The following is a 22,924-nucleotide window of genomic DNA, read 5'->3' as shown; positions in this document are numbered from 1 at the left end:
AGTACAATCAGTAAGTCAAAGAAAGTGTGACATTATATACTTTAGTAGTAAAGAGTCCTTGCGTAAATTAAATCAAATTAAAATAGCGCAAAGTGAACGTTAAAAAGAAGGCGCTCATTACGCTTCAATGGTCCTCGAGAGCCGTTTGAAAAAAGAAAGCCCAGTCGGAATCAGATAGACAACGGAATTGGCGCTCGACCGGCTCAGAGCTCGACTCACAACTAAATTGAATTATAAGGAGTGGAACTTAATGGAACAGTTTTTAATTTGCGGTTCAATTTATCATTGTTCAAGAAAATGCAATTACTTCGGCCTTTTAGTTTTATCAAAAGTTGAACTGATGAACTGCCGGACTAGTGACAATACAATTCAAATAAAACACAATTTTATAGACGGAATAAAAATCTAACAGAAAATTAAAATTATTATTTAAGAATTTTAGCTACACGTACTGAAAAAGAAGAGAGATTTCTAAATTTAACTCTTCTAAAGTGTACTGTTTTATTTGGAAATTATCTAAAAGCATACTTGTGTGATGTGATAAAGATTTCTATTTAAGTACTAAAATGGGTACCTACTTCACTAAAAGTCTCGCTTGTCGCCACTTTATTACCCTCACCTACTCCGCTATCGTCTCCGCAGATTTACGACACACTTTAGTCGCGGCGTCACAAGCTCACTTAATTTAATATCTTTTCATATTTCAAGGGCAAACGACCTAACCTAGGTAACCTAATGTTAAATATTCTAAATTAACTGTAAAACTAGCTGTCGTCCGCGAGTCCGCCCGGACTTAAAACAAAAAAACTTAATTAGTAGCATGTGTTCTGTTAGACTATGTTCTTCATCTATGCCAAATGTCAGTGGGATCCATGAGGCCGTTCTGGAGATACCTTCTAACAAACATCCATCCATCCAAACATTCGCGTTTATAATATTAGTAAGATAAGATACCCACGTGTATTTTATAATTTCCTATAATTTCTAAACACTGTTCCTTAATTAATGTAGTAATTTTTCATTATAACATTAATTAGTACATAATTATAATTAATTACCACGTGTGATAGCATCCGAATGTCTCTACCCTTTCATCCTTTATTGTCCCCTGAGTGTTGTTATATTTTAAAGACAACGTCATGTGTACGAATGAATATTTTCACCATATTTCCATTCCCAGTACAAATCTTAACAATGTATGCTGCAGATTGCTGAGTCTTTGCAATTTATCATTCGTTATTTAACCCTGATATAAACATCCTCAACAGTATAAGATGCTTATATGAATAAAAAAAAAACTTGAGAGGTGTCAAAGGACACCCGGATGGAACGAAGTTCCTTTCTATTAATTAGTGAAGGAACCAATGTTTATTCTATGAATAAAAAACTTAAGTCTTCACAAGAATTACATTTTATTTCTATGAATTTTCGTTATATTTTGTCACGTCGTTGCCATGGTGAAGTAGCGCTCATTCGTCGTTAACATACTATAGCAAAAAGTGTCGTGACAACTTTTCGTAAGAATTTTTTCCGTCTAGCCCCCTTTCACAACGCGCGATAAGGAACTTCGTTCCAAAATATAATAGGCACAATTACGTGAGAAAAACATTAGACATTTTCAGGAAAAAACGTCAACAATAGGTTGACCTCAGGCCATTTCAAATCTGGCCTATTATTTCATTCAGTCATTCACTTTAGTCTTATGTTGTCTTCAGTTGTTTAAGAATTAAATGAAGATTTAAGAGTACGTGTAACATTCTTGGCTGGAGTCTAAATTAGTTGTACGGTCGTCGGTGGGTGAGGGGCGGCGGCACTTTGAACGTGTACCGCTAACGTGTCAAACCGGCCCTGCGTTGCACTAATCCAATTTGCAGTAAGTTTGCGCAGTGCCACAACTTGCTAGACTTAGTGATTTAAATTTACAACTCCGTCCATCTCTTGTGCACTTGCAATTTTAACGATCAAACCCGGAAACTTTGCTAGAAGCCTGATTTCCAAGTATTGCCACTTGGTGAACTTTCACTGATGAACTACAAACTATTTCTTTTATTTTATTTTAAGAGTTGGGAATATGCCGTATAACTATAATGGAATTGTCTAAAACGTTTTAATTTATTTTTTTAATGATTGTAATTTTTTTTAATTTTTTTTTTTACTAATTTGGTACCAACCTGTATACGGTTATTTTTGTTGTCAAGCTTATGAAATTTTCTTAAGAATTTTGTCAGTATATGTTCTTATAACGTATGTAATTATAAACAACTACACAGAGAAGAACTACATCATAAGTAATAAACTTTGGAAACACACCAATGTGTTTGTAAAAGTTATAGGTGAGAACTCAAAATTAAAAATGTATTGTTTCATCATCGAGCGAGGGGCTCGGAGCCTACCCCAAGTTAGGGGTAACTAGGCCATAGTCAACCACGGACTAGTGCGGGTTGGTTGACTTCACACATATCATTGAATTTCTTCTCAGATATGTGCAGGTTGCATCACGATGTTTTCCTTCTCTGTACGATTGTTTGGGCAATATTAAATCAAATTATGGTGAGTGTAGGAAGACGCGACTCGACATTTTAGTGTTGTAGCCACCTCTGTATAATTTACCCGAGTGGATTTTTTATTTAGCCTGGTTTTATAAGGTCGTACACATTCCGTCCCTGCACTGGCCAACACTATCAATTGTCAAGTAAGAGAAAAGCGTACCTCCAGAGATGTATTTCATTCTGATTTAATTCACGGCAATTACTCGACTAAATGGTAATTGAGTTTAACCCTTTTAAGGTTCCAGCTGTAAGCGAAGTTCTTTTATTAAGGAAATAAAAGCAATGCGCCCCAATTTCATGGTGTGTAGTTGATTTAATTCGGCTTAAAATTAGGAACGCTTTCTTCGTCTTAAATTCGGTCGCCGAGATTGTGTTCTGTAAGGGCTTTCTGACGGAATGGCTCGACATTTTTGATGTATTGAAAAAATAATTTAAGTGGTTTGCCGAGTATTTCTTTCATGTTCTTATTTAATAACTTTGGTAGGGCAATTTGCTTTCTTTCTTTGGTTAATGATATACCCTTTCCTTATTCATGGCTAAAAAAGAGAGCGGTAAAGCAAAAACAAATTTATTTGTCTTCTTACCCGAAGGTATTATGCGGTTTTTATAACGAGACTTGTTTAAACCGAATGCATAACTATATGTCGCATATATTTTGGCAGCTGTCAAAATCTGGAGCATAGAGTAAAGGGGAAAGTAGAGATAATAGGCGTGAAGTAATATTTCATGTGTTGCCAGTTATTATAATGCTAGTTTCACACAAGGGCAGATAAGTAAGGCAGTACAGCAAAACAATGCAGTACTGCTATTGTGTGACACTCACTGATACAGAACAGTACCGTTTGTCAGTAAGTGATCGTTAAACAGTAGTAGTACTACAGCTCTGTCCTACTGCAGTGCCTCACTGTTCTGTCCTTATGTGAAACTAGCCTAACGCAGCGTGGGCCCGGCAGTTATACGATCTCGCTCCAAAAGCTCTCTCGCTTAATATTATTACCCTGTTCCATCCCGCGGTGTTACTCGGGTTTTAAGAATTATGACTTACCTACGAAGTATTTTCTTGCCTTTTTATTGGGCTATTAACTCGTAAACTGACATACTGGCCTTTTTACGGGACATAAATAAAAAACAATGGGTTAAATGATAAGAGATAGATGTAAAATACAATGTTCTGTTTTGAATATGTCACTTGTTTTATGTTTATTACAGTAATAAAAAAAAACTTCAAAATACTGATAATAGAACCTTTAAAAAAATAAATAAAAATATAATCTTTTTATGATCAAAGTAGCTTTTACCAATGAGTGTTGGTTATAAAAAAACCTATAAACAATTTCAATTACTTTATATATAAAACTTAATTACATATTCCATTCCGAAATTAAATATAATTAAGAATAGAATTACTAACAAGAGCGTGATAAAATTAAATTATTATTTTCTCAAAAAAAAAAAAATTGTTCTGAAAACTTCTGGCCGCAATTGTTCACTAATTTTTTGTCCGTGACTACGATATATTTTTAAACGCTACATAATTTCTCTCACATGAAACCGAGAAAACATTCTCCAAAATCTGAATATTCTTGCAGACTTTGACAGTATCTGTAATCAGCAATGTAAAGTTTCTGGTAAACAATCGATTTGAACATAGAAAGTAAAAAAGATGGTATTTGTTTCCGAACATGGAAAACTTTGCCGGCTGGGTTTCCAGTAACTTGTAGAGAACCTAGACTAACATTATGATTCAGTTCCTGATTCTAGATCGGTGAAAAGATTTGCTGAGAATTATTTTATGTATGTAACTTTATATGTTATGTAATTTGAAAAACAGATTAACAAATATTATGTCTAGTATTAGGTACATTTGAATTTGATAATTAAAAAATAGTTCATGTATAATATAATCAATAAAAACCATATCTTTACCCCCCAATTTAGATCTTGAAAAGTTTGGATAACTACTCATTTCTACTAATTCAATTCCTATTTTTCAAAATGAATATTTTTTATTATTTACCATTTAACATATCTCTTTTAAAGTCTAGATTCTAGAACCTAAAGTATCTTATATAAAATAAAAACAGTGCAATCGTAGGCAGCCATAATTCTGTTTAACCAATGTTTGGTTAGAATCTGTCTCGCGTTCCCTTTGATAATTTTCACCTGAGCACCGCGCTCGCGGCGCCCTCTGCCGGATTTATGTTTACTCTGATACCATCTTCGCGGTAAGAATTTTGAATACATGATATAAAATTTACTAGAAGTGACACGAATAAATTGTATAATTATATAACATAACTAGCTGTCGCCCGCGACTCCGTCCGCGCGGTTCGTAGATTTACCATAGCAGCGCCATCTATTGATTACTTACTCAACCCAGTCGAAGGGTATCGACATCTGTTAGAATCATTTGGAGTTAACAGATAATTGTGACTGTCAAATAATAACAGACAAATAATTAGCAATAAATTAAAATTGCGACTATAATTTGAGATTTAAACTATCCTATCTTTCAAGTTGGATCGAACTGCACATGGTGTGCGAATTTTATTATAATCGGTTAAGTGGTTTAGGAGTCCATTGAGGACAAACATTGTGACACGAGATTTATATATATTAAGATAGAACTTTGGGCACAACAAAATAAAAGTAAACTATCGCCTTTCATCATCGAAAATTACTCTATTGTTTGTTGAACAATTAGCTAAAATAACAATAAATTTCATCCAAAAGCCATTTTACATAATGTTAACTTGATAAGTAAGTATTCGAATGAATTCCGAGAAATATTTTTTTCAAAAGAAAACGTCCAAAACAAATTCCTAATACAGTCATTAGTTTGAAAGTTATAAATAATATTTAGTCCTATACAGTTCTTCTATATATTCATATATATATATATATATCTATGTGAATCGGGGGTTCAAAGTGTCGCTTACAATATTACGATGTTAACCGCTGAAGACGATTTACATAATTCATTGGGGGCGCGGCTCCCGCACGGAACGTATGCCCTGATTTAATGTTCACCAAATGTTAATTGGGCTTTTTAAGATGTACCCCCTCCTTCATATTTATGCTTAGATTGAGCTCTCTAATTAGTAAAAATTAAAGCCTTCTTACTGATTGACACATAAGGTTCTTATTTGTGTCATTTTATTTAATAAATTACGTTTACACATCGTTAGTAACTTATAAAGCAATCCAAACGGAATTCTTAATTAATCAACATACTCGTATTTACCCTATTAGATATTTTTTTAACTATATTCTATTTTCCCGTAAAAAGAAGTTCTAAGACTCTTTCGACGATTCTATCGCCGTAATGTAAGAGTTAAATCTCCGCCTGTGCTCATATACAAATAACAAACTCATAGTCCCATAAAAAATAATAATTCAATACAAAGAAAAATAAACATCTACGCTACACACTTCATAAATCAAAGTTGCTATTTTATTAAATTTCCGGCAACAATAAACAACAGTTTCCCGTGTTATTTCGCATAGGTGACAATGAACGCAATCTCTGTTACGTTCTTTTTCCGGATAAGAGCGAGGGTAAATGGCACAGCAACAAATCATGCATAATTCATACAGGGCAGTACATCTCCCGTCCCCCGTCCCCCGATGTCCCTGGGCGTCCCCCGGCGCCCGCGGCGACATAAAACTGAACGTAACATTTATAATAAGTGCCTTTGTTTTTATCATGGGGGAAAATATGCGACATCGTAACTCGATTTTCAACTATAGGTACACATTGTAAATTTTTTCTAGTCATTTTTTTGCACCAACTTATATGTAAGTTTCGTAGTGCACATACGTTGTGTATATATCAATCGTTTTACTTTTTAATGTATCACTAGAACATTAAAGGAAACATTGCTTGTACATCACGTGTAAAACTACAATATATTAGAGCCACCTGACACCTCGAAATTTTCAACGGAAGGTGTCAACATCGTAAACAAATCGACGATAAACCTGCGGCCCGCAACTGAGCGACCCTGATAACCGCCGTTCGAGCGACGAATTTGTTTGAAGCGATGCGTCCATTGATCTCGACTTTATAGGCGGCTTCGGCACGTCGCCTGACAGATTGCTAACGTCGTAAACTCGTCTCATCACTTCTAAAGCGTTTGTCTACAATGTTTATGACTCCAAATTCATTGACATGAATGAGTAGACATACAGGATTAGAAATATTGAAATTAGACGAAATGCATGCTTAAAAATTTTGTAGAACATGCTGTATATTCTTTTTTTCCCTGTTCCTTGTTTTGTGAAGAAATAATTTATAAACACACTTTGAATAAGTATCATCGCTTCATCATTCCATTAACTATTGACATTAATAATCGGTTCCGAAGCAATCGATTGCCAATATGCTCACATCCTACCTCTAAGTCGTGGAGGGAGTCTAGCCGTACTTTATTACACGAATTTCTCGGCTTAGCACATAGAAGACGTTTCATTACCCCGGCTTTAATTTTATGCATGGATGCGTGCGCACCGTCACTACTGCAGGTTCGTGGCCCCTGGCCCAATTCCACCTCATTTCAAATTTTCCGCGAAACGATTTCTCGGGAAGAAATTTTTTGAGTTTAACGGAAAATGGGGTGAGATGATTATCGGTGCGTATATCCTATTTCATTATCGTCTGGCTTTCGTTTTATACATATTACTTTACGGTTGCTGAGATTTACATTTGTTACTAAGCAATTCTGAAAAAACATTATAAATTCATCTGAGTACCATTAAGCTTCTTTTATTATTGTTTATGAATTGATCATCATTTTTCTCCCTGTTCTCATCTTCAAGAAGATCAAAGAAAGATTTCCTATTTTATGCTTTTCCCTCAATAGTCGTCAACTCAGTTGTCACATAATCTTAGTTCATAAGACAATGTATCTTGAAAGAGTTACATCCATCTTTTTAGTCATAACCTAACAACTACACCTTTATATCCAATATTTGTTAGATGCCGTTCCTCTTCCTCTACGTAAATGAGACAAAATGATCTACAGAAGTAAATTACATACCGCGAAATTCAAATAATCTATTCATATCCATCATTAATATTCCAAACCTAACGCAACATCGCGAGACAAGATAATTTTAATCCGCGTGACAGCTCCAAATGAGTTTCTCGTCATGGCGCGAAAAAATCGCGTCGCTGTTGGCGGCCATTTTGTTTCTTGACAGCAAAGATTTGTTTTTCGCTTGGAATCCTCACACCGTTACTTCTATTACCTTAAAAGTTGTTTGTCATCTTACGGAATGCTATAAATGTCGACAACTCCTCCCGTAATGGAATTCACCTTTGTTATTTATAAACGTACGGATATAGAGAGCGTTGTCCTAATTATCTGTTAAATTTTGTTAAATTATCACACAGTATTACGTATAACCCTATTCACATAGATTTCAAACGAAGAATTGGCACAATTCTATTAGGATGTGCTAATTTATTTGTAAAATAGTTCATTATTTTACCGCTTTTCAAGTTTAATACTGACTTATTGAAAAACATTTCGCTAATGTGTAATAAATATTGGCTGTTGGCCAACAGATAAGCGCAATTACTTCCATATGGTCAGAGTCGGGCTTTCAAAGTGATATGATCCCGAGAGAGTACGTCATTCAAGATTTAAGGATTTACTCGTCATTGTAGGGCTTAGTTGCTTTAATAATATCGTGTACTCATATATGCACTCTATTGGTTTGCAATAAAGACTGTATTAGAATAACGAACGCAACGCACAAAGATGCGAGTGGACAGAACTGTACGTCACAAAGCGAATATTAAATTATTAAAATCCATTTCCCTTTACTGAATCGTTAAATTTGCTTTATTAATATTTAACAGACAATAGTGTCTTTTAGCTACGTTCTACATCATAATATTCTGACAACTCTTTGACTTAGGTACCTTTAGAAAATGCTAGTAATAATAGTAAGTTTTTTCCTTTCATAACCAAGAGTATAAGACCATAATCTTAAATCGTTTATTTTGAAAGCGTACGAAGTAATTAGCTAAATTTTCACATCTTCAATTTACATCTAATCGTCCAAGCTATATTGATTGTACTCAATACCTAATCAACAATTGCTCGCAATTGCGGCGAGTTCTGACCGCAATGGTGGCTTACGGCTAACCTCCCAGTAGCTTCGAGGATTTTATATTAGAGGTCGAATCATGCGCTCCGTTGAATACATTAGACGAAGTTTAAAATTAATTTCTTTTGTCCATTTTTAGCCAGGAAAGGATTGTAATAAATGTTACAAAGTTTTTTTTTTTTTGTATTTTTTTATTAAAATTTTATTACACGGTTAGATATTTGATATTAAATTTATACTTAGATTCCTTGAGAACATCTTGAAGTTCGTGAATAAATATTCACAAATGCGTACATTCACACATTTTATTCATGTTGTTATCATTAATTATGTGACAGTTAGTCTTTTTACCTAAATATCTAACCAACTTTGACATTCAAACTTGATTATGGAATGACTTTGATTGCTGTAGTTTATATAATTAAGGCTGGTTCCTGAACTATTTATTATTCACTAGGTAACGTATTTCACAAATTAGCGAGACACGTACATAGATCTGTAATCATGTAATGGAATTCCTTGTTAGTAGTTAGTACGTAGTTAGTGGGATAACACGTACTGACTGACATGCATGTTAAAGTGTTTACTAATATTAAATTAATATGAATTAGTTATTGTATAAAAGATAAAATCTTGTTCACACAATAACATGTGATGAAACATGTATTAAAAACAACATAAATACACATTAGTTCCCTTAACAGTTACACTGGTACATAAATTATTATTGTTATCCCGGGTTTTTAAACAAAGAATTAAAGGGATGAGAAATATGTTTTTGTAAATGTGTTCCGGCATTGGAAACCTAAGATGTGACATCCTAGATGTTTACAGATTTTGACGAAGTATCAATCCTATGCTAGATATCCTAAGATTTTTTAAATTCACCCTTTCGGAATTGGTAATTCATGAGGCTTTCAACATTTAACTCATGTATGTTACATAGATTACACATATAAAGCATCGTAAACAATTCGACGCGTCTCGACTCACTAATTCAAGTTGACAAGCAGGTGTAATTAATTCCTAAGTAATTACCCGCCGTGAGATCCGCGGGACGGTATTATGTAACTAATCACATCCCGCGAACTTACTCGTACCTCCAACTATTTTAGTTGGCGGAAATAATTAGATAAGTTGCGCGCTTTGTAGCCGCTTTGTTACACCTGCTTCTGTTATACTTGGTTCACACGAGAGTAGAAAAGCGATGTAGAGCAGGAAATACTGCAGTACTGCTATTGTTTGATTGACTTACATTCTCTTTGATTTATTGTAATTGGCACATCAATCGAATTTTACGGTTTTAATCAAAACACTACTTTTCTATCTTCACGTTGTGTTTTTATACAATAGCAGTACTATATTATCGTACTATTCTGTCTAGCTGTGCTACCTTCGTATGAAAATATTATATTTCGCCGCCCGCCTGAACTGTATCACGACTTTCATTACATCCAAGTTATCGTGTAACCAAGTTGTATTACTTTGGTATTTTTGTTTAAGTTTGCTTGTTAACTACAAGAATTACGAAACATGTTTATTTCAACGTGAATTTCGATTGCCGAACCACCAAAATAACGTTGTCATCTCAGTTACTTTAATTTAAATGAATAGGATAACATTATATAATTGTAAGTTTGCTTCGGCAATGAAACTCACTGTTAAATCAGAAAAACAAGCATTAAATTTAATTACTTCCTATTTATATTGTATAGTAATCACTTCTTTAAAGCGTATTCATTTAATATTAACATTTAATAAATGAGTAAAATGTATGCAGTGAATTTTAGATGTAAAAATAACAAACGGACATAGCAAAATAAGAGAATTGTAAAGAACCGGACGCAATATTGTGGCTTTTAGGTAAATTAAAATTTGTATATTTTATACGAGCGGGAATATTTTGCTCTCGCTCCTAAACACTTAGCGAAACAGTCTTCAGGAAACTTGAAATGAACAACTAAATCTTTATTCTTATCAGCTTTATAAGTCACCAAGACAAGGAAACCTTCAGTTTATCTATTCAAAGCATTTTATCATTGTAAACAAAGATAAATTTAAGTTTTTTTTATTTCTTAACAATCTTAAAACCATTTCATTTTTCATTACAATTTTATAGGTTTATAACTATATAATTCTTTCTCTATGTTTATTAATAATCTAAATAAAATAACTAAACATCGTCACTTGTTTTTTCTCGAAATCACTAACCGTTGGTTTCTGAGACCAAAATCTCCGTTTAAAACGTATTGTTACCTTTGTTTTGTCAAAGATACAGAGATTTCGGTCTCAAAAACCCATGGTAAGTGCCCGAAAATCCCGATGTACGTTGCTACTTAAGGTTTGTATCTAAACTTGCGAAATCTCCGCTTAACGAACCATCACAAACAACGGCTTTGAACGGAATCCGTGCACTCGTTCTCTTTACAAAATAGTAACAACGCTTCAACAATACGATAAAACCCTTTTGTGGAGCGGCAACATCGCTAAATGCTTTCCTTAATATTGTAGCTCCACTGTTTATTATTTCAACACAGATAAAAAAGATTATTTAGGATTGCGTTGGATTAGGGCGCTGCTTGTTTATGTAGGAAGATTTCAATTGGACGCTCTAATGGGTTCGCAGCGTTATGAGATGCTTACAAATAAGAGTGATTAATTCCTAAATTTAGATCTGCTAATTTCAACAGTGCTTGTTATGAACCATCTCAATCTACGATGCTTCTTTTACATTTACTAAGATTTTGTGTGAATAAATTACGTAGTTAACCAATATATCCGCAAATTTTACTACTTTCAAATTATTTGAGAGTATCTAGTTATGTTTAACTAGATACTCTCAATACGTTTAACACTTGTCCATAATTAAAGTTTTTGAACAATACTTTGCATCAAACCGTTTTGACAAAAAAAATAGGGGTCGCTTATGAAATATTATTAATGCCACATCATTAATGTCGAGTGTATATTTAGTATAAAAAATCTACGCTAAGGGCATACCTTAGTGACCAATTAATAACTCTGAATGCTACCTCTATTTTAACTTTCGTATCATAGAAACTAAAGCAATGTTCTTGTTCCAGGTTAAGGTGATGCTACGTGTGGGTGCGTCAGGCGAGGGTCCTTTCACAAGCGGTACGCAGACATTCTCTCTGGACAAGCGCAAGCGGCAGGTGACGCTATGCGAGACTGCGCCTAGTGCCTCCGCCCCCGAAGACAGGAAGGTCGGCGTCGCAGCGCCTAAGATGTTCGCCTTTGATGCTATATTCTCGCAAGATGATTCACAGGTATTCAGTCAAATAAAAAAATTAATCTATCAATTAATTTATCAGTACGTGTATTAGTAAATTTTAGACAGTCAAGTATTTATATTGTGTATTTTTTGATGCATATTTCGTTCGAAAAATAAATCCAGTCTCATTATATTTAAGAGCTGACATTGCTACGCTCTAGTAACTTGCAAAATCCGCTCCGACATGAAATCCATTATTAAAATATAAAATAATGTACATCAGATATTCAGGACATGGCGCACTTTGGTCACATTCCTATCGACCTTCCTCCCCAGAGCCGGATGAAATAAAAAAGGAATACTCAACAACAGAATTTTGTTCCTTAAGCTTATTTTTTTGACTTGACTTGTAATCTGCAGGTCCTGGGTTCGGACCCTGGCCTCGGGTCCAGCCATATACCAATTATTATATATGTGTAACATATGTGTTTTTCGATTTTCGTTTTACATATGTACCATTTACCCTACGTTTTTCCGCTGATAGAAAACATCATGATTCAAAGATGTCAACCAACCTTCACTGGGCCAGCGTGAATGACTATGGCCTACTCACTCTTAACTTAGGGTAGATTCCGAGCCCCTCAGTGGGGACGTATAGTGAGCTGATGACGACGAATGATCTTTTACAAATTAAGAGCATTGCCAAGTTTTTACTTTGAACTCTTGCACGATCGTATCGTCACTCTCCCTTGTAGCTGAAATAGAACAAGTTGATATAACGGTTCTTTAATACAAAGGTATATATTCCCATGGTTAGTTAAAAAAAATTTAACTATGAAATTTACAAAAATGTTAAATTCATTAAAAGCTTTCGTTGCGTTTAATATCATAACGCAGGTGGTCGTGCAGCGGCTGTCGCATTCCCCGACGGTGGAAATTCATGCGCAAAAATTTCTCTGGCTCGTAGCGAATTTTCATGTTTAAATTGTTAAAACACCGAGAATGGATCGTTCGGAAATCGCTAACAGTTCAGTGTATACTTCACATTTTTGTGCGAATAGTTTTTTTTTTAATTTTTACACTCTTATATTAAAGTTATATTTCAATTTTAAAAAGATTTTGATATCATATCCAATCAAAGTTTAACCTTTATTTAAATATTATTTTGGAGTACTTTTTCTTATTACTTTTTGAAACTATTTGAACATATTTTATTGGTAGAGACTATTCCACTATAACAGTATCAAACACAAATAATTGCCTTCCAATAGATTTCAATGTATCCATTATTACGATCATAAACCATTTATAGCTAATATTCCTCGTTTATTGCGTTGGTTTCGTTGTCATAAAACGTTCGAAAACAAGCGAATGCAAAACTAATTTGAATTAAGTACAAAGGTAATTACAATACCTACAAATTAAGCTTTGGTAAGTGGCTGACGCAGTCGCAGGGAGGGCGGATAAAGGGATTACACAATATTAATGGAATTGTGGAGCGAAATCCGTGCGGTTTGTGTCATACGAGGCACGAATTAGACTGCCGCTTCCCGTTCTCTGATAAAGTTAACACTCGCCAGTTAACATTGGCTCGTAGCTTTGTCTACGCCGTAGACGTTTACTAGCAAAGTGATCTACGAACCGTATAAGTACATTACCGCAAACAAAGTGGAATACTGCAATATAGAGAAAATTAATAGTATTTAAATATCTTTGAAATTAGAATTTTGTATAATTGAAAATAGAAAGTAGTAATTTTAAGAACAGTTTTAGTTTAGGAACTCATAGTTTATTTTAAAGCAATTTATTGCGTAGTTACGATACACAAATTATCTACAAATGTCATATAATCGTACGGACTCCGAATTACGAATTATACTTACGCATACGTCGAAGTTATCCAACAATAATTCAGCGGACAGTGGACAGTGGGCAGGGCGGCGCTGGCTTAGAGGCTTACCTCGCGTCGCTGCCAACGCACTGCACTGCCCACCCCAGTGACGGCTAAATCCACCCCGACATTATACGTTATTGTTTCAGCCGTACATTGTACTGTCCAAATTGTTTCATAGCAGTCCATTGATAGCTGTGATGATTGTAACTTTGATCAGGTTTTGAAGTGGTTGAAATAAATTTAAAGCATTTCAAATTTTGTCAAATACGATAACTTACTCTAAGTGTGACCTATTGTTTATTACATGCGTGATTACATAACATCGTATGACACATTTTTTAACTTGAAAACCAAAACCCACACTGACAATGACACCCGTAGAAATAATCAAATCGATGCTTGTCAAAATCGGAATTAACGTACATACAAAACCAAATACGCGCGAAAAACATTGTTTATTGTGTACCTTCTATCACCTGATTCAGGATTATAATAACTACGTGATTATATTCAAAATATATGTTCAGAACAAACCATCCATACAATCCTTTTTTTTAATGATGAAGTATTTTTTTATGTTTTGCGTAAATATTTATTTTTCGTAACGTAAAATAAATATGTAGGCATTTTTATCTAGCTGTCGGATAGAAACGGGTCACAGCGAATTGCATTGCACAAGCCTTTACAATACGTCACTGTGGAAGAAAACTACATTACGTAGTTTTTTTTTTGTAGAAAACTATTCTGGTGATGAGGTCACTTTAATTGTGAAACTTTTTTGAAGTTGCTGAAATGAAATTACGCGTATTCCTTAGTTTTTTTTTCTGATTCTGAGACTACAAAGATGATATAGCAAATGGACCCCATTTGTCATAGCATCTTCAAGATTAAAATCCCATTCATTCGTCCTCATACTTCTAATTTTGTCCACTCCACTTTTGTTTTATATACAAATGTTATAAAAATGTATCGCAAGTTTTCCAAAAATAATTTAACTTCCATTCTTAATATCACACAATCTTACATAATATTCTTAATTAATTTAATTATAATTTGTAATAATCTTCAAAGGAAATACCTCATTATTACAATTAACTTCCCCGGCTTCGTATCTGAGTATTTTCAATTAAGTACGGGAGAGGTCTCATCAAAATGCTCCTTTAAAATTGTTTTAATATTTTCTTAACGTTTGTTCTACCCTCGTGTAAGATGACCATGCTTTGAACAAATGAACGCGGATAAAATAATAATCAAGTTCTAGGTACCTACTATTTGTAGAAGTAATTTAAGTAAGAAATATGTAAAAGATCAACTAGTTTAAGATATTTTAGGTGTAATTTTTTAATATACAGATCTCGAAGCATTATTATTTCTCTAATTTCCTTTCCATTTACTACTAGATACTAGAAGATTACATAATCACAAAATATTTATTCCATACTTAACCCCCCAACGATTTATGAATATTTAGCTACTTTTGTGGCTCTTATAAATTTTATAATATTGTAGAGAAAACAAAATGTGTATGTTGTTGTCACAGCTCTTAGAATGTTCTAGTAATTTTTAAAAATCGAACGTAGTCTTTGTCCCACTTTTCAATAAACTGCATGTCCCATAACATTCTAATCCGCGGGGCGTACCTTAAGTCCGCTTCATTATTCGGGAATACCCGCGAAAGAAAACACCGACGAGTCTAGCTTAGCGCTACTGGTACAGCTTATCGCCGGCGCGGCGTAATCGCCAGATTTACTTAAATTATTCATAAAATTATGTTCATTTTGCCCATTTTACATACTACTCACTTGTTTTATTAGTTACTTAAACATTTTGATATCTTTGTTATTTTGATTTCGTATTATGCAAAACGGAAATTATTATCCGTTAAAATAAAATTATGTTAATATAGCAACTTATTTTATCGCTTCGTGATACAAAGTAACAAATTCAACAATTTAGAAGTAATAAAAGTTATTACGAAAAACTATACTATACCCCTATACTATAAGCAATTGCGAAATTTTCGACAATGACTATTGCCTCTTGTTACAGACGGAGATTTGCTCGAGTGCGCTGACTGACGTCATCCACGCCGTCATCAACGGCACTGACGGTTGCCTCTTCTGCTTCGGACACGCAGGACTAGGTGAGGACAAACAATTGACTATCTCTCACATCACCTTATTAGCCAATGCAACTTACGTAATAGTACTAGAGTTTGACGCTGCTGTGTGAATCATCTCGATCAAAGATAGCTTGGGCTATGGACCAGAAGTAAATAGTGTTGATACTTCTATGTCACGTCTAATAAATGAGTTGCCATTTAAACTTGGTGTAACAATGGTAGAGTCTGCAACAGTTTTGTGAATTCAACTATACTAATAACCTCATCAGCATATGTATCTCGAGTAGAGGTACTTTTGCGTCTCCGTTAAGCCTGATGACTGAGATTCGAATCACCAATTTTTTTTTCAATCTTTCCTTACATTACATGCTAAAAAAAACTACTGGCAAGAGTTGTAGATATGTAAATAAAATAATGACATGCTTCCGTTTTGTTTGTATTTTAAATACTCATGTTTTAATTAATTTTATTGCACCTTTGTAATAAATAAAAGCTTATTTAAATTTGCATCAGAATTCCCCTTTGCCGTGATGTCAAATAAAGTTTGTCGAATTCAAGCCATTAATTAAAAGTACTCGTTTCAAAATTTAACGCATAAATTTACTTGTTGTTGTTGAAATTTATGAACACAAGTGACCGAGTTTATTTCGTGAATTTTCGTGCAAATGTAAAAGTTAGTTGCTGCAGTATTTTCGAAAAAGTAATAAGTAATATTTAATGGTGTCACGAGATTTTTAATGGTTTTTTTTTTCGTAATGATTATTATGTAAATATTTTTGTATTTTAAAACAACACAATTTCTAAACTTGTTAAAAGTCGAGAATGAAAAAACATAAAATCATTAAATTTGTTAAAACTTTCGTGAGACTTAACTTAGTTGTAATAAATTAATTAAGAACGGCTTAACTCACGTATGATCTTCCGGTGACGGCACCTACCAGAATTCTTCGTGGTAGGGTCGCGTCTCGCTAAGATTTCAAAGTAAACACTAACCCTGAAGATGGACCCCCGACGGGTCTAAAGCTAGTCGGTACCGTAGTGAGCTAAGCCGTTCTTAATGAATTTATAAAATACTTACTATATTGAAGTTAACTTAACATAAGAATAAAATCTAAATCATATTCTCCGCCACAATTCCAACTATAAATGTATACTATTAAATTAAATTAATTCAAACAATGAAGCGTGAAACATTTATAGCGTTAATCAAAACATCTAATTCAGGCAGATGTTAAAATATTCACTCGAAGCTCGTTGCACTATTTATGAGAACACTACTTGGTGAAAGTTCTCGAAGCTCTCCCGGCCGCCGCTGCCGTCGGCACGGAATTTACAGCTCGGCTCTTTCCCATTTACATTCAAATGGGAAAGAGCCGAGCTGGCTCTTAATTGAAAGTTTGATAAACACCCGGAAGGTGCGAACCCGCCTCATATATCTATTTGCGGACTCAACTTTTCTACGAATGCACATTAAATCATTAAAGTTCGGGATAGTTTGCATATATTAAAATTAAACTTTGGAAAACAAGATTGGAAATCGTCGAATTAGTTATTTAAAATTCACGCCTGAACTAAGCGTATTAGAATAAACTTATTTAATTTAAATTAATCCTTAATATTCAAAACTATTTCCTAGTACAATCTTTCATTTTTTTAGAACAATAATGAGTTTTATACTATATAAGCCGGATTAACACTTGCTATATGACTTACAAAACGTTATCTATTGAAGTAAGATCTGTAAGTATCTGTAAATTATTCAAATTCTATATTTACTCAGTCTTACATTAATTTATGTAATCAACCAAAGCGTTGAGAGTAAGAAGCTATTTCTCTGGCGTTGTAAATCTTACCCCTACCTCAAGGATTACGGTTTTAAATGCAAATTGAATGAGAGCTCCCGCTAAATGAAACTTTCGAAGCGAGCGCGGCTCAAATTTTGCCGAAACCAGGCTTAGTGCAACATCCCGCTTATTTTGAAGATTGAAGAACCAACTGGCTGTATAATTCGATCTTCGTTTTAGTTGTCTTGTAGATGCCATCGTAAACATAACACAAACATTAAAGGTACTTTTATTGCACGTAAAATATATGTATGTAAAAAAGCTTTATTCTTTGTCACTGAAACTATCATTTTTTTCTTCTACATACAACTCCTATATAGGTACATAATATAAAAAAATAATGTAATAAAATATCTATTGAACAATAATAAAAAAACTTTTTATTAGGCAAGTCGTACACAATGCTGGGGCGACCAGAAGCGGCGGGCTCATTGGGCGCCATCCCGTGCGCAATCGCGTGGCTCTTCCGCGGCATCGCCGAGCAGCGCCATAAATGCGGCACGCGCTTCTCCGTCAGAGTCTCTGCTGTTGAACTCTGCACCAATACCAACCAGATACGAGACCTGCTCGCGCCTTATCAGAATGGTATGCGATACTTTACTCAAACCTAACCTAACATGCATAACTGAGAAAATTTCATTGTCTTATTTAGTATTAATAAAGTGACAATTGTGACCGATTATTGAAAATTGCAATCACCACATATTTCTTGGTACTAAACCATCGCATATTGGATTTCGTAAATCATGACAATAGATACCAACAGACAATAAAATTTACAGATCTCGGCAGATATTTTGTAGTAATATATTATTTACAGATACGGAGCAATCACCAGGGGTTTATCTAAGAGATGATCCACTCTTCGGCACCCATTTACAAAACCAATCAGAACTACGCGTCCATAGCGCTGAAAAGGCGGCATTTTATCTCGATGCAGCACTGGCCACAAGAGGTGCTAAAGAAGAGGGGAAGGACAGTCATTTATTGTACACTCTGCATGTTTATCAATACAGCGTAGGAGGAAAGGGAGCTGGTGAGTAACTAGTTTCAAAAGAAATAACGTTTATTTACAATTATTGTGACAATTATATCACGTGCCTTTTATTTTCAGTTGCTGGTGGAAGAAGCCGATTACACCTTATCGACTTAGGAAACTCCGAAAGAGGAAAAAGCAATGGAGGAATACCCCTATCGGGCTTAGGAAATATTCTGCTCGCTATATTTAATGGTCAACGACATTTACCATATCGTGATCATAACTTAACACATGTCCTCAAGGAGTGTCTCGGTTCATTAACATGTCATACAGCGATGATTGTTCACGTTTCGCCAAATATACAGAATTATTCGGACACTCTTACAACATTGCAATTGGCTTCTAGAATACACAGATTACGGCGAAGAAAAATGAAATATTCTTCAAATAACAACGCGGGATCCGGAGGTAGTTCGGGTGAAGATGCATCAAAACCCAGTAGCAGTGAGCCCGATCCGTCTAGCAGTGACTTATCTGCTGATACGGTAATTTATGTGGGACCGATGGATGATGCAACTGACGGCGAACATCCGCCGGTTTATATACCACATATTAATTCAGGAGACAATAGATGTGTCTTAAGCAAAGCTCTTCGAGGATCTGCAGCAGAACAACGACATAAATCATCCCTGTCAAAAGTTATAGAAGAAAAAAGTCCAATTCATAAATTACACTCTTCGCCAAAATCATCACCTATGAAAACTGGAATTCAACCAGTAAATCAAACACCTAAATCATCTCCTGTACATTCAGCAGCGTCAAAAGCAACGCCCCTAAAGAAAACGTGTGTCAAATCTTACTCAGAAGAAGGTAAAAGTTCTAGTGACGAGCATTGGATTGACGGTCCAAGAATATCAAAATCACGGTTAGTTGAAGCAAGACATATAATTAAAGAAACACAAGTAAAGAAACGTGAAACGTGGATTGATGGGCCTATGCAAGAAAGCAAAACACCTTTGCAATTTGAATCCGTGCCAGTGCAAACCCCTACTATACCTTTACAAGTTGGTGTTTTAAGTTCACATGGAAATGAAAGTCTTGGATACGGATATATGGATAATCACAAGAAAAATATGATAAGGAAATGGGTAGAAAATCAAACCTCTCAAATACATAAATCAAGACACAACTCACCAAGCCACAAAATACAAACTGGACACAGAGACCCAGGAGTAAGAATTCCTGATGATCCAGAAACAACTCATAAAATGGAACCAGTGAAAGACAGTTCTAGAAGAATACATGTAGAAGAGTCAACTATAAGAACTGGACTGAAAACTGGATCAAAAGGAATGATGATAGAAGAAGAAAATATCGGACCTCCATTTACAGATCACACATTAAGAAGATCAAATAGTACTAAGTCGGCAACTAAAAATGAACAAGACGATGACGATGACAGTGAAGAATTAGCAGAAATACCTCCTGCACTTCCTCTATTACAGCCTAGTAGTTTGAGTAGTAGGGAAGTGTCAATGGAGAGCTTAGATTCAAAATATAAAGAACGATTAAGAATGGATGACGAACTACTTTCTAATCGTAGTAGAGATATTGATACACATCAGATTAGTAGGTTAACTGGTGACGACGAAGATGATATGTTAGAAATAATTGAAGTTGAAGAGCCCTTAGAACCAGTTCCAATGCAGGACAGCTGTCTACAAGTTACTGAGGAAGACATCGCATTTTGCATGGGTCTTGCAGAACATCCTATGGCTGGAATGGAACAAGAAGATGGCGATGATCATCCTCTTAGAATACTCAGCCAAGAAAATCTCACAGTGGCTTCAACATTTACAGACACTCTATCTTTATATAGTGAAGTAGAAAGACAATTAAGAAACGAATCATATCTAAGGCAGTTGGGTTTTTATGCTGAACATTTTAGTGGCGATCAGCCTCTAGCTGATATTAACCCTCACGAAAGTTTACAGTCGTCTCGGTCGAGAATAGATGATATATTAGGTTTGACAGAATTATATGGCTCTCGTAGAGTACTAGACGGCAATGATGTTCCTAATCCTAGAATCGCTCCACAATTTCAATCATTGTCCTTATGCAATGTTCGAGACACGGAAGAATATCACGGAGACGGCTCCGTATATAGCGAACCTGCTTATAGGCCGAGTGACAAAATATGTAATAGTTGTAAACGGTCTATGTCGAGACCAGGAAGTGCCGTCGATGACTGTGCATATCAAGATTTGGAAGTACCCCATAATGATTATGGCCCATTCGAAAGATATCGAGGAAACGACATCACTGACGCTAGGATTGCTTCCTTAAGGCATCCAGACGGTGCGTCCGATCCAAACTTAAGAGAAGAAAAACGAATTCCCGGTAACGGGGCTCCGTCGAGCACATTTAGAGACTTAAAATCAAATTTACACCTTGAAGTTACACCGCCTGTAGTTACAACCGAGCCTCGTATAGATAAAAGCGAGAAAGGTGATAAAGTTGTGGCGAGAGTAGTTGCGAGTTCAAAGCCAGATGGTTACGATAGTGGGCATGAATCAACGCCAAGAACTGGAAAACATAGTCCGGCAGCAACGTCAAGGCGGGCTGAATCGGGTTACGATTCAGTACCTAGAGATTCGGATGCATCATCCCTCGACTCCTACCCAACAAGGCGAGCGGCTGTGGCACGAGCTCATGCAAAAAAACATACGACAGCGAAGTATAAGCAGCACAGCGACCGGTCTTTCTGTTCCTGGCTAAGAAATCCTTTTACATGTAAATACGCTGACACCGATCCCGAAATAAGCGATTTTTAACTTTCGAATATATCAATGATTCCTCAAGGTACAAAGCTTGTACTTTGAGTGTTTCAAAATCTAAATGATTTATATCATTAAGCTACGTTACCGAATTTAATCTGGAGACTGCTTTTGTACTCTACGTAGATGTACTCGTATTTATACAACAAAGGCTTGGCACTAATCCAATGAGATTACTACTGTATTTTTTTAATCTTAACGAAAGCTTCTAGGCCCATGCTCTTGACTTAAGACTACCTACCTATAACGATCGTCTTTTGACAATGTTGTAAATACAGACGTGTCACGAAAAGCCTCTTGATTGTTATTTTTGCTCATTTTGTACTTTTATAGTTCTTTACTCGTTTTTTATGTAAACAAACATCTTAAACTAACTTTTCTATAACAGTAAATGTATAAAATCTAATTTAAATGGTCTTCCTTTGTCTTCCCATTCAGTGACCTCATACTAAGAAGGCTTTGCTATAAATAAAACTATTGACAGTTGCCATAATGTCTATAGTAATTTTTATTTGATCCACTTAAAACAAAGAGCAAAAATTAAACTTAATTCCAGTTATTATAATGCGATAACAATCTGTATATTTTTATAATTCAGAAGAGCCTTCCGCAAATTTGAACAGATTTAATTAAAAAAGTATATAGAACCTAAAAATCAGTTTACATCCAACGTAAAAGTTCGGGACAAAATTTGATTTTTATATTTATTTATAACATTTTTAGGAATAAGACTGTTGTGTCATTGGCCATGTTCTTCATAGCTTTAATATGTATTTTGATATTGTAATATAGCGTACAATATATCAAAATCGGCTCGTCCGTGTGTATATAACTCGATCGCAATCACTATGGCTTTATCGAATGTTGGTGAATTTAGTTATGGCTTTATATTGTCAATGTTTTGTTATTATACCATTATTATAATATAAATATATATCCTAAATTCTACTATGCGTTCGTATTAGTTTAAAAATAAATTGTTCTATCATAACTTTATTTTGTTTTATTCCCATAAATCCTTTAAGGCACAGACACCTAAGTTATAATGAATGCATGCGACTGTCTGAGAAACGAACCTGGGATCTGCTTATTGCTACATATTAACCTATTTAGTACTTAAATATATTTGTTAATATTAAACAAATATCTCACAATTTGTAACACACATACCTATATGCACTTCATCATGCGAATGTGTACTTTATAATAAAGCGATAAGGTGCATCTTTCTATGGAATAATCTAAAACACTAGAATTGGCTACATATCTATTCAAACGAAAATTTTCAATTAAGCGAATGCAGTCCGGCTGAATCACAATTTGTAAGCGATGTGAATGTCGTTCAATTTG

General features: G+C 34.8%; 1 protein-coding gene across 1 annotated transcript; it reads left to right on the top strand.

Moving 5' to 3' along the window:
* The first annotated feature begins 11,755 nt into the window (after positions 1-11,755).
* LOC106709965 (kinesin-like protein CG14535) lies at positions 11,756-22,179 on the top strand. The gene is made up of 5 exons (XM_045678538.1): positions 11,756-11,953; positions 15,842-15,935; positions 18,146-18,343; positions 18,579-18,794; positions 18,873-22,179. Exons 1-5 carry the CDS (start codon positions 11,759-11,761, stop codon positions 21,569-21,571), a joined length of 3,402 nt encoding a protein of 1,133 aa, XP_045534494.1. The 5' UTR covers positions 11,756-11,758; the 3' UTR covers positions 21,572-22,179.
* The last annotated feature ends 745 nt before the right edge of the window (positions 22,180-22,924 follow it).

The sequence above is a fragment of the Papilio machaon genome, chromosome 7, assembly GCF_912999745.1.
Source record: "Papilio machaon chromosome 7, ilPapMach1.1, whole genome shotgun sequence".
NCBI lineage: Eukaryota > Metazoa > Arthropoda > Insecta > Lepidoptera > Papilionidae > Papilio > Papilio machaon.
The sequence above is the reverse complement of the archived record's forward strand: the minus strand, read 5'-3'. Positions and strand labels throughout refer to the sequence as shown.

Bases quoted from the DNA above. Each gene is read 5' to 3' on its own strand.
- LOC106709965 (XM_045678538.1), top strand. From the start codon at position 11,759: ATGCTACGTGTGGGTGCGTCAGGCGAGGGTCCTTTCACAAGCGGTACG. The intron at 11,954-15,841 runs GTATTCAGTCAA...CTCTTGTTACAG, and splicing joins TCTCGCAAGATGATTCACAG to ACGGAGATTTGCTCGAGTGC. The intron at 18,344-18,578 runs GTATGCGATACT...TATTATTTACAG, and splicing joins GCTCGCGCCTTATCAGAATG to ATACGGAGCAATCACCAGGG.